This window comes from Hyaena hyaena, unplaced genomic scaffold, assembly GCF_003009895.1.
Source record: "Hyaena hyaena isolate Hyena2069 unplaced genomic scaffold, ASM300989v1 scaffold_88, whole genome shotgun sequence".
Classification (NCBI taxonomy): Eukaryota; Metazoa; Chordata; class Mammalia; order Carnivora; family Hyaenidae; genus Hyaena; species Hyaena hyaena.
This window is the reverse complement of record NW_024080720.1, coordinates 121,870-135,248: the sequence shown is the minus strand read 5'-3', so window position 1 is coordinate 135,248 and position 13,379 is coordinate 121,870. Positions and strand designations below refer to the sequence as shown.

Below are 13,379 nucleotides of genomic sequence, written 5' to 3'. Positions count from 1 at the left end.
TCTAAATTCAAATGTTAATTTATTTCCCTTTTTAACTCCCTTAAATCTAACTGGCAATTGATCTCACACAGTTCCTAAAAATTGGCTATGGCTAACATGGGAACCTAAGGAAACCTGTACAACATTTTTTCAGCCTATGCACTCCATGGCAATTTAACACAACAGTAGAATGTGGGGCCTTACCTTTCTCTTCCTCCACCCACCAAAACATCCAGTCAACTGTAATTGATCCTACACCCAAACTGCCACTCCAATCCATTCCTGTCTCCCCATTCCCCCTGCCACTTCCCTAGTCCAGTTCATCTGTCACCTCAACCCTTAAAAGAGCCCCTGAACATTTTCTGTGACTGCTACACAGCTGCCTGAACAAGTTCTGTAAACACAAATCTACCAGATGACTACCCTGCATAAACCTGAAAATAGCTTCCCATGCCATTAGGATAAAGTTCAACTCCCTAACAGAGTTTACAAGGCTTTTGTGATCTGGTCTTGTTTCTTATAACTTGGCCTCTCCCATTAAAGCCATATCCAGCCATATTCAACTTCAGTGCATAGAATGTACAGTGCTCTTGCTTGGGGGAAACATTCTTCCTTCCATCTTCTTCTCACTATTTATTTATTTACTTACTTACTTAATGTTTATTTTTGATAGACAGAGTGCAAGTGGGGAGGGGGAGAGAGAGACAGAGACACAGAATTCCAAGCAGGCTCCAGGCTCCGAGCTGTCAGCATAGAGCCCAATGTGGGTCACAAACCCATGGATTGCTAGATGATGATCTGAGTCAAAGTCTGATGCCTAGCCGTCTGAGCCACCAAGGTGCCCCTCTTCTCAGCTTTCAAGTCCCAGGTTCAATGCTCCAGAAAGCCTATCCTCACTCATGGATTGGGATAGATGCCTCTGTTATTTATGTAGTGCCCTTTCTTTACCCGCTTTGTAACAAATATCACATATGACTTAACTTATTCAATTTCTATCTTCCTCTCTCAAATCTGATCACCATGAGAAGAGGAATTGAGTCTCTCTTGTTGATCAGAACATCCCCAGTGGCCAATAAAATGGCTGGCACATTGCAGATATATATAAGAAATATTTACTGAATTGAAATTAATTTACTTAACTCCTTTATTAATGTTTTCCTTTTTCCTTTCTTTACTGCCGTTGGGTTATAGTTGCCAAACTACCTAGTCCCTCTGGTAATAAGCAGAAGAAAAGAGGTAAGTAATTCCTGAATTAGAATTTATGGGAGTGTGTATGCATGTGTATATATCTGACAGCTAGAGAGATAATACAGGCTGAAGTTCCCTTATAGTTTTAAAGCCAACTACTTCATCTAAGAATCATGGACTTGCATTAGGGTTGTGTATTAATAAAAGGCTGTGGGATTTTAATGGAATATATAAAAAAATGAAACAAAAATGCATCATTTGTTCCAATCAAGGTTGATATTTTAATTTTTTTTTTTTTTATTTATTTCTAGAGAGAGAGAGTGAGCAGGGGAGGGTCAGAGAGAGAGGGAGTCACAGACTGAAACAGGCTCCAGGCTCTGAGCTGGCAGTCAGCACAGAGCCCGACGCGGGGCTCGAACCCACGAACCGTGAGATCATGACCTAAGCGAAAGTCGGACGCTTAACCGACTAAGCCACCCAGGCGCCCCAAGGTTGATATTTTAAAGTCAAGGAGAACAGTGAGTCCTTTTTAGAGAGCCAACCATTTACATTTCATGGAAAAGCTTTGTGTTTTTTAAAGTAGGCTTCAGACCTAGTGTGGAGACCAATATGGGGCTTGAATTCATGATCCTGAGATCAAGAGTCAGATGCTTAACTGACTGAGCCACCCAGCCGCCCCTATGTAAAAGATTTTTAAAGGCACAGAATTAAAATATCCTCCCTCCAAGGCAAATAACAAAGTCTTAGAGTTCAGGATCTTTCTATGTATGGCTCATAAGGGATGAGCCATCCCCATGGCACCATTTCTTAATGTGAAAAGAGCATCTCTAGGCAGCTTTCTCTTTTTTTCTAAAAAGACAATTATTTAGACAATCTATAAAGAACAAAGTATTTTCACCGACTTCCCTTTCTCTTGCGGCTGTCTGTAAAATCCTACCATAAACAGTGTCCAGTAGAACCTATCAGATTTAACTTACCCTCTGCTGCAGATTATTTCTAGGGCTTCCAAATTCCCATGGTAAGCTGCCAGGAGTGTGGGAGTCATGCCATCTTCATCAGAAAGATTCAGATCTCTCTTGGTAGCCTCTTTCAAAAGTTCCAAGTAGCTATCACTAGCAGCTTGGTGATAGCGAGTGGACATTTTTTCCTGCTCACCGAAGCCCAGCCAGATACTGCTCTCCAGGCAGAGCAGGTTGTTGGTGAGGCAGCCTTCCTACAAAGCTGGTTAAACAGTAACAAGGAAGAGCGTCACCTCAGGACAAAGCTCATTCCAGCCTCCCTCCATGGGAGGCAGCCAGAAAAGTTCACAGCACTGAACTTGGACCTTTCGTTTCTGGCATAGCCATGACATTGAATATTAAGGACTGCTGTGTTCTATTGAGTGTTTTAAGGCACATTTAATTTTTTTATGTCCATTAGCAGGTATTGAATGTAATATTGGTCATCTAGGCACAGAATGTACAAAATAATTTCCAAACAATTCAGAACTAGTCTAGTTCACTGAGGAGTTCTATTTTAGAAATTATTTTATTGAGGTGTAATTTATATCCTAGGAAATTCACCCCTATTAAGTGTGTAATTCAGTGATATTAAATTTACACAGTGGTTCCAGCATCACCATAATCCAATCCTAGAACATATCTATCACCCTCAAAATATCCCTCATGCTCATCTGTAGTTAATCCCTACTCCCCAACCCCATGAAACCACTAATCTGTTTTCCGTCTCTATATATTTGCTTTTTAAGGGCATTTCATATAAATAGAATCATAAAATACATAGTCTTTGTGTTTAGGATTTTTTTTAAGCTTCACATAATTTTCTGAGGTATATTCATTTTTCAGTATGTAACAGTACTTCCTTTTTATTGCTGAATAATATTCTACAATACAAATATACCAAATTTTCATGATTCATCCAATAGCTGATGGACATTTAGATGTTTCTCCTCTTTGTTTTTATGAATAATGCTGCTATGAACATTCGCACACAAGTCTGTGTGGATATATATCTTTATGTCTCTTGGGTTTATAGCAGAGTGAAATGGCTGGGTTATATGAGGATTTATATTTAACTTCTTCATAAATTGCCAAACTGTTTTCCAAAGTCACTATACTGTTTTACATTTTTACCAGCAATGTATGGTGATAATTTCTCCATATCCTTGTAGCTTTTGTTGTCTTTTTGCTTATAGCCATCCTTAGTGGATGTGAAGTGGTATCATTATGGTTCTAATTTACACTTCCTAATGATTAATGATGTTGGGCACATTTTCATGTGCTTATTAGACATTTTTATATCTTATCTTTAAATTGTTTGCCTATTTTTCTCATTGGGTTATTGTTTTATTATTGAGTTATAAGAGTTCTTTATATATATTGAACAAAAATCCTTTGTGAGATCTATTTTGACCTCAGTGAAACTGAAGACACAACATCTCAAAATTTTAAAACAGAGCTTGGCCCAATGTCCATCAACTGATGAATGGATTAAGAAGATGTGGTATCTTTATCTATATCTATATCTATATAGATGTATATATAATGGAATGGATTAAGAAGATATGATATATTTGATGATATATATATCATATATGATGTGATATATATATAATGGAATACTACTCAGAGATGAAAAAGAATGATACCTTGCCATTTGCAACAGTGTGGATGGAACTGAGGGTATTATGCTAAGTGAAGTAAGTCAGTCGGAGAAAGACAGATATCACAATGATTTCACTCATGTAGAATTTGAGAAACTTAACAGATGATCATAGGAGAAAGGAAGGAAAAATAAGATAAAAGCAGAGAGGAGGCAAACCGTAAGAGATTCTTAAATATGGAGAATAAACTGAAGGTTGGATGGGGGTCAGGAGTGGGAAAAATGGGTTATGGGCATTAAGGAGAGTACTAGTTGGGATGAGCACTGGGTGTTATATGTAAGTGATGAATTATTGGATTCTACTCCAAGACTACACTGTATGTTAACTAACTTGAGAATACATAAAATAAAAATAAAAAATTTAAAAAATAAATAAAACAGAGCTTTGGTGAGAAGTTAGTTTTTAATGCCGATATTAAAAAAAGGGAAATATCTCTAATCAATAACTTAAACTCCCATCTTAAGGAAAGGAGGAAAACATGGAAAAATTAGTGTAAATAAAGAACTCAATGTAAGACCAAAAACATGATCCAAATCTCTCTGTAATAAAAATAAGTGTAAATGGACAAAATTCACCAGTTGGAAGACTCAGCCATACCTTATTTACAATAGACACAGCTAAAGTATAAAATTTCAGAAAGCCTGAAAGCAAAAAAATGGAAAAGTTTTATCAAGAAAATGCTGACAAAAATGGTATATCTATATTTACATCAGACAAAATATAGTTTAAGCCAAAAAAATTACTAGGGATAAAGCGAGATGATGAAAGGAACAATTCATCAACAAAATAAGAGTCTTAAGCATGTATGTACCTAATAACATAGCCCCCAAATAGAAAAAACAGAAATTAATAGAACTGGCAGAGAAAGAACAAATCCACAATCACAGTGGGAGATTTTAATTCACCCTCTTAATGTTGTGTGTGTATATATATGTATATATATATATATATACATATATATACATATATGTATATATATGTATGTATATATATATATATACACACACACATATATATGTATCAGACTAAAGATTAGTAAAAATATAAAAGATTTGAACACAATTAAAAGCTTGATTTAACAATCCTATGTAGAACTCTATACTCAAAAGAAAATGCATGTTCTTTTCCAGTGCATAGATATATTTATAAAAATTGCCCACATAATAGAACCAGTGCAGGCCTCAATAAGTATCAAATGATAGATTTCATGCAGATCATGTCCTGTGAAGGACATGGCAATAAAATTAGAACCCATCATCCTATACAACTGATAAACTGTATAGATATTCTCTTGAAGTATGTATTTAACATAGTTTTTACCATCAAATACATACCATTTTGCATTATCTTTTCCTCTATTTAATTCACCATAACTATTTCCCATATTGTTAAAAAATGTTTAATATGTTTGGATAATAGTCCATGGAATCGAGGTGAGGAAGATCTATTTTCAAAGTCTTTAACTGTTTATTCTTCTTATCTCTTTCTGTCTAAGCCTTTATTCCAAGAAAAATTATCTGTCAACTTTGAGAAAGTACAAAGCTTTCATCTGCAAATGTCTCACAATAATTAGCTGCAAGGGTCAATATTTGTTCCTTTTTCTGGTTTCTATGAGAATAGTAGAAGCTATAGAACCAAACTGGAGGTCAGCATTATTTATCTGTAGGGCGGGGGGGGGGGGGATAATTTTTTAAGCCTGCAGAGATAGAAATATTCAAACATGATTATGGATACTTTGAGAACTGATTTTTGCATGAGCCATTTTAATTTAGATACAATTATATTCATTAATATACTCTAAAATAGAAAATCATATACAACCTGAGAGAGGGCTTCTCAAAGATAAATTATAGTGCATATAATCATAAGCTATCTTATTAGCTTATAGAAAGCTAAGTGCAAATCAAATAAGGAGTCTGCTACAAGATGAAGATGATGATAATGATAATGTGATAACAATGATGAGGAGGAGAATGATGAAGATAAGGATGGAAGCAAAGATAAAGGAGGACAGAGCAATCATTCATGATAGGAAGAAGGATTAGATATGGAGAAGGAGGAAGAGTTTCTCAACTCCAGTAGTTCAGAATGGACTTAAACTCTCCTATGAAATGGTAAGACACCTGAGCTTCTTGTTTGTTTTAATATTTTTAATGATATTTAAATATCCTGGCACCCTTTGGGATTTCCTTGGGAAAATCCATTCCTCAAAAGAGGAGTGTGTTGGGAAGGGGAGGTAAAGCAGGAAAAAATCCTGAACTTGAAGATCCTCCTTACTCCATTTCCTCAAGAGGAGGCTGACCAAGATGGTTGAATCTGGACCTAGAAGACCTGAAGTCCATACGACCTGGAAGAACTTACTGCATCTATTTGAGTTTTCATTTCTTTGTGAATAAAACTGGGGGATATTGCTCATGATCATATCATCATCTAACCTTGTAGTAGGAAAGGTGAAATGAGATAGAATTCCTTACAGACTGTGAAGATGGTTTTACAAACCAGAAGAAGCCAAGAAACCACGTGATTGTGGCTAAGAGTGCAGAGAGAGCTCTAAAACTTAGTAATTGGTCTCTTTTCTTATTTTCTACTGTACTTCTCAAAGTACAAAGGAAGCACAATTGGTAGGAGATGCTGAGGGTAGAGATTAATGAAAATAACTAAGACAGATTCACATATAATTTAGATACTAACTGGTCATGAGAAGTCTAGATAATTGTGGGGCAATTATCTGTTTTGACAGTATTGGCTTTGTAAAATAAGTATTTGAATCTGTTCCAACAGTGTGCTATTGGACTCTTTGTAGGTCAGAAAAGAGTATCTTCCCTACACACTGGTGGATAGGCTTTAAGGGTCAGATTTAAATGTCCATGACCTCATCAGAGCAAGTCAGGTACTCATCAACTTCCTGTTGTAACCAACCCTATCCTGCCCCCACCTCCCTATAATCTTGCAATATCAAAATAACTTTAGAAACTCTTGCTGGTGACTTTTATGTCCCTCTGGTTGCCACTTAGGTTCAGAGAGGAGAGGCTTTTTTTCCTCCTTTGTTTTCTCAAAACCTCATTTATTACCTGGCACTCCAAGCATTTAACCATTTCATTTTGAGAGGCCCTTAGACCCAAACACCACTTCTTTTTGCCAATGACCCAGAGAAAAGAGGGTTAATTGGCACCCACAGGGACAACACTTGAGATTCTCCCCCTAAAGGGTCTCCTCCTCCTCACAAAGCAATGGCATTGTCCACTCTTCACTGCTGTGTTTATAATTTTGTACCCTCTCCTACCACAGTGACCGCCCGATGTTGTAAACAATTGTCCCATCTACCATGGAGTCCAATCCTGGCTGTGAGGAAGTAGCCCTTGGATGGAGAATTTACCTAAGACTCTGACCTATCTGTAAAACAGAGTCCTGTGTGTTCCTTTGCCCAGGGAGAGAGACGGAAGGAACAAAGATTAGTGGTAGTTGATACCTCCAGTTTACCCCCAAGAAAAACCAATGCAAGCAAAGTGGAAACCCAATTTCCTTGTTCTGAAAAACCATTCACTGCTAATTGGGAAAGAAATTCAATGTGCAGCCCAGAAACACATATTTTTATTAATGAGATTGCCCCCTAAACCCAAGAGATCTGGTTTTCAAAAGCAGCCTGTATTTGTTCTCCAAAGCTATTCATGCCTAATTACAGAGGAAATTCACTTGTATGGTAGAGAAGCACATTTTTACCTAATAAGGAAAAAGAAAAGATCCAAGCAGAACATTTGCTTTTAACAAGATTGCTTCATCTAATGAGCATCTTATTATGAATTTTAATGAAAATAAAAGGATTAACAGAAAGTGAAAAAAATTAAAAGGGATTACAGAAGTCCTGTTGTTCCACAGAAAACTTAAAGGAAGTAAGCAAGGACAGAACAAGCAACATTAACACACTACTGTATGTGCTGGACTTAGGTTTGTGAGAAACATACCTTTTGAGGTAAAACTATTTTTAAGTCCATTACTCAGAAAATGTCACTTTGTTATTTATGTACTTTTTCCTCTTGAGCACAGCCACAAACCTCTTCAACCTATTTGATGTGGATTTTTCCTCTTCAAAGGAGATTCAAACAACCCTGCTTCTCATTTAAACACATATATAACTCAGAATACAGAGAAACTTTCTTTCCCACATTGAAGGTCACTGGTGTTGTTTTTCTTAGAAACATTGTTAAATACAAACGTGAGGCAATGAAAGGAACCACTGTCTGCCCTTTTGTTTTTTTCCTCTCTAAATGAAAACATTTATGAAAATATTTAGGTGGGTAAGTTGACTATTGAAATTATAATACCCCTGAAGTATTGATGGGGCTTAATTTATTCACATAAGTTTCAAGCCATTCAAAGCCCTATTTTTCTGCCAGAAACATAGACAGAGCTGTTATTGTACCATCTGGTTTGCATGAAGAATCTCTTGGCATCTCTTAACTGCACATTTTATAAATGCTAAATCCCAGATGGCATTACACTGTAACAGTGGAGAGTTTTATAAAGGTTTCCAAAGACAAATTCTTTAAAATGTGAATACTGGATAGTCTAAGCAGGGGCTATGAATTTAAATTCTACACTTGAATCAACTGGCTTTGTTAACTAGACACATTTCCTTTTTCTTTTGCCCTTTCTCCTTCCTAATTATTATTGGCTCTGTGAATTGAAGATTTCAGTCAATAAAATCATATGACCAAGTCCTCACTCAAAGCTTAAATTCTTATAAAAGTTGTAAGAACGATGATCCTAGAAAACCTGTATTAACTGCCATTTTGTTTCAAGATGGCAGAATTTGCCATAAGGGAGGGAATGTTATAGTACCTTTTGGCAGATCATCAAATACCATCAAAACCATTCAACACTCTTAAAGCTGATAGTTGGACTGGAAACCATGCAACTGTGAACACCATGTGTTGTGTTGAAACAAAGCCCTAGTATAGGAATAGTTAAGAACACAGATTCTTAACAATTAGACACTAACCCAGAAATTAGATCCCGCCATTAATTTGGGCAGATTACTTCTGAGCTTCATTTCCTCACCAGTAAAATGAAGAGAAAACAGAGTTATTGCAAGTAATATTATTCACAGCATTGTTGCAAGTAATTAGTTACTTCACATAATGTGTGGTGTGTAGTCAGTACTCAATGAATGTAAATTAGTAGTAGTCCCACTGGAAGTAGAAGCAGAAGTTGAGTGGACATAGTAGTACTACTAGTAGAAAGGAAGGAACTCTCTCCCTTCTTTAGGTCAATCATAAATGTATAATTACTGCATTTTCTTAAACCTTCTCTTTCCTTTGCATTTTCCTTCTCAGTAACAACAAGGACCTGGCTTTTTGTTTATTTTGTTTTGGGGATTTGTTTGTTTGTTTGGTCCTACCCATAATCATGGTACAGCAAAAAGAGTATATATTTTATAGTCACACAGAGTTGTATTTCAATCTGAGAATGTGTATTTGTCTTCTAGGGCTGCCACAACAAACTACCCCCGACTGGGTGGCTTAATCAGCAGAATTTTTTTCTTACAGTTCTGGAAGTTACAAGTCCAGGATCAAAGTGTCAGTGAGGTTGGTTCCTTATGAGGGCTATGAGGGAAGGATCTGTTCTGGGGCCTCTTTCCTTGGCTTATAGACAGTCATCTTCTGTGTTTTCATATGGTCTTCCCTCTGTATACATCTCTGTCCAAATTTCCTCTTCTCTTAAGGACACCAATCATATTGCCTTAGGACCCACCCTAATGATCTCATTTTAAGTTAATTTAAAGGGTCTATCTCTAAATACAAGGTCTCTCAAGAGCTGGGCTCAGAACTGGCATAGTGCCACTTCTACCACATTGTGTTGGCCAAACCATCCAGATTCAAGGGGGAAGTGAAGACACAGGAACAAGCTGACCTCGAGGCAAACTGCAAGGGATGGGAATACAGGGAGGGGTAAAAGATTGTGACTTTTACAACAAATCTTAACATCAGCTTCAGAACTTTAATATTTAACATATATTCTATGAACTAAAAGTAATATACTGCATTGCCAAGGAAACCTTTTCTCTATTTCTGTGGTAACCACTGCCCTAGCTAGGGAGTTGTTACTAGCTAGGGAGAAATCTGTATTAATACTTGTATGTAAATGGGTTTTTACTTAGAACTTGTGAGTCTTCTCTGTCATCCATTTACCTAAGCTGCTCTACCTTTATATTTACAGGTCAATGAAGCTTTGTGTGCCTTTGTTCTAGTTCTTTCTGAGCCCATGACTATCAGGAGGCTTATTCAACTTGGATCTGTCTAAAGATCCAAAGGGGAAAATGATATTAACATTGTATAGTTACACTGTTAAAGGAATTACCATATGATGTTAAAGAACATTCTCACTGACATAATCTATCTTATTTTCCCAAGTTAAATTCATATTTGACATTTGAAAGTTATTTTAGCATAGCTGGTAGAAGTTTCTATATTTCTTATTTATTTATACTGTTAAATTCTAATTAATGTCATCTTGTACTTCTAAAGCTAACTGACTGCAAGAGAAGCATGGAGTTTTAAAACACCTCCTCATACAGAGAGAGAGGGAGTGTAAGAGAGAGAGAAAATCATAATGAATTAGAAAGAGCTTGGGAATGGACATCAGGACCTAATTCCTCACTGGGGCTCTACTACTAACTTTCTGTAAGATCTTGAGCAAGTTACTAAACCCCTCAGGTGTAATTTCTTCATTTTACAATAGGGAGATGGACTTTGGAAGCCTCATGCACCAAATCCACTCACTTGTGTGTTAAACCTTTATACTATGAAGTTTGAACTCATGGGCCTTTGATTCTATAGCTTCCACTGATCACTTAAATACCACTCAGATTTACTTTTACCTCTGTTAGCAGTTTAAAATTATTTTAATTGGTTACTTTGTCACCAAGACAATTCAATGTATACAGAAAAAAATAAAGTCAGTAAAACAGGAGTTCTCTGCCTCCATATTCCTATGGATGATGTCATACATATATTTATAACCGGTAGGACAAGAGCATGAACAGACCATTTACAACTGTTGTGAATGACCAACATAGCTGGACTGGGCTAGACTGCCTGCATACCTGCATGGTGTCCTCCCCTGGATAACATGGTTAGCTCTCTGGAAATACCTTCCTGGACTTTTTTTTTCCATATGAAAGAGAGCGTACAGGGGAGAAGAGCAGAGGGAGGTAGAGAGAATCTTAAGCAGATTCCATGCTCAGCAAGGAGTCTGATGCAGGGCTTGAGCCTACAACCCAGGGATCATGATCTGAGCTGAAATCAAGAGTCAGATACTCAACCAACTGAGCCATCCAGGAACCCCATCCTTCCGGTACTTTTAATACAAATACACATTTATATACCCTTGCACAGACACAAAAATGTATAGACACACAGAGGGTTGTGGGGTTTTTTTGCTTTTTTAAATTAAAATATAAAAATATTAATTATATAACTCCAAAACTCCAGTTTTATTGTGGTCATCTTTAACATCAGCATCCATAGATCCACCTGAACCCAGATTCAATTTAGGATCTGAAAATATTCATAGTTACCTAACCATCTCCTGATGATGACATTTAGATTGTCTTTTAATATGTTTATATTATAGAAAATAAGACAGCAAGCAAGCTTAGAATGTAAGAATTGTAAACTGTTGGGGTGCCTACGTGGCTCAGTGAGCATCTGACTCTTGATTTTGGCTCAGGTCATGGTCTCATGGTTCTTGAGATCAAGCCCCACATCAGGGCCCATGCTGGCAGTGCAGAGCCTTCTTGGGATTCTTTCTCTGCCCCTTATCCCCTCCTCTCAAAAAGAATAAGTAAACATTAAAAAAAAAAAAAAGAACTGTAAACTGTTGTTTATAAGAACTGCATTTCATAAGGAGGACACCTGCCCAAATGAGGCAACAACACTGCCTTGTTATGCATAACAACCTAAAACTCCCTTCAAGAAATGCCTGGTGATGAGCAAGTGAGAAATGACTTCAGGACCCTCAGGTAGAGACTCACTCAGAGAGGAGAGGAATACCTTACGGTCATTAACACAAAGAGTACTTATGAAATTAGTCTCTGGTGTTCTCACCACCTTCACCAGCTCCCACAGTGGTCCTCCTTCTCTCCATATCTCCTGCTCAGGGCTTTTATGCTGCCCCCTAGTCTCCCAGAACCCCCAATTTGGGGCTGGGATCAGAGTTGTCCTTTCCAAGGCAAGACCTCCTACTTTGGAGAAAAGGCACAGTATTGGTGGGGAAGCAAGCCAGGGGGTGGGGCCTGGGGAAGTGGATCGACACACCAATCTCTGAATCTTGTTTCGCACTGCATCCTCTACAGCCTTTCCACCATAGTCTTAACAATCATGGTAGGAAAATACCTTTACATTTGCAGAAAAGTTGTTAATTTCTGGAAAATATGCTTCCAAGGAAAGAGTAACTATTGCTACCATGCCTCTGCTCAGAATCTAAATCTTCTCACTGTTTCTACTCCCAGAAACTTGCCTATCCTGGCTTTTGCTCCCTTCCCCAATTCCATATAACATAATGGGTTAATTCCCATTGAAGAAGTTGACCAATAATCACTGATTTTCTTGCCTCTCTTCCTCCAAGAAAGTGCCAAATTTTCACCATCATAAGATTCACCCGTGGTGCTTGTTAAATAGTACTTTAACTCAGGACCCTCCCCTGGAGAGCCCAATTCAGCAGCTTTTGGGTGAGAGCCAGGAATGTGTGCTGTTAATGAGAGCCCCAGGTAATCCTTTGATCAAGGAAGTTGGGGAAATACATTGCTCTAACCTGCAATGGTATTTCAGACACCTGTAACAGGGAGTGGCGATTATCCCTTAAGTTACACCACAAAGAAAACACCATAAACCAATAATTGCAAGTGCCGACCCACTACTTGCATAGAATTTTAGCATGGCTGCAGAATCCAGATGTCTCAAATGGCAATAAGAGACTCTGAAAATATATGTTGATTGGGCCTTAGAAAATCTGAGTCCTTAACCTGGCTCTGACACTCAGTTGTCAATAGGTTGGGCAAGTTGCTTTCCCTCAATTTCCCCATGTATAAACTCCCAACTGGTATACAATACGACATTATTATTTAGAACACTACTCTCTTTGACCCAGAATTTCATTTCCCAAGGGCTAGCCAGGGGAATATACAAGAATGTCCATCGTATTATGGTTTATGATGATGAAAAAATAGAAGCCTTTGTAATGTCCATCATTAGGAACAGTTAAACACTGATTTATCTAGACATTGAATTCTATGCAATCTTAAAAATGGTAATGGAGATCTTTATGTTTGACATTTAAAATGCCCATGCCATGTAAAGTAGTAAGAGCAGGTTACAAAACATTAAACTTTGATCCCAGGTTGTTGGTTTTTGTGTGTAGTGTTTGTACAAAAAGCCCATAAAATTATATGTCTAAATATTAGAAGTGGCAAGACAACAGGTGACTTTTTCCTTTTCTCTATATCCTTCTGTAATTGCATTTTTGCAGTAAATTTAAATTTTTGTTCTTGTGG

General features: G+C 37.3%; 1 protein-coding gene across 4 annotated transcripts in view; it reads right to left on the bottom strand.

Moving 5' to 3' along the window:
• Window positions 1-13,379, bottom strand: part of ANKS4B (ankyrin repeat and sterile alpha motif domain containing 4B) — a 68,819-nt gene that overhangs the window by 10,906 nt on the left and 44,534 nt on the right. Inside the window, exon 1 of one of the 4 annotated variants that reach the window (XM_039234429.1) lies at window positions 2,145-2,374. The exons of the other annotated variants lie outside the window; for them this stretch is intronic. Coding sequence (XP_039090360.1) covers window positions 2,145-2,308 — 164 coding nt within the window. The 5' untranslated portion in view covers window positions 2,309-2,374. Of the gene's footprint in view, window positions 1-2,144; window positions 2,375-13,379 lie in introns of those variants that run through there. 4 annotated transcript variants of the gene reach the window in all.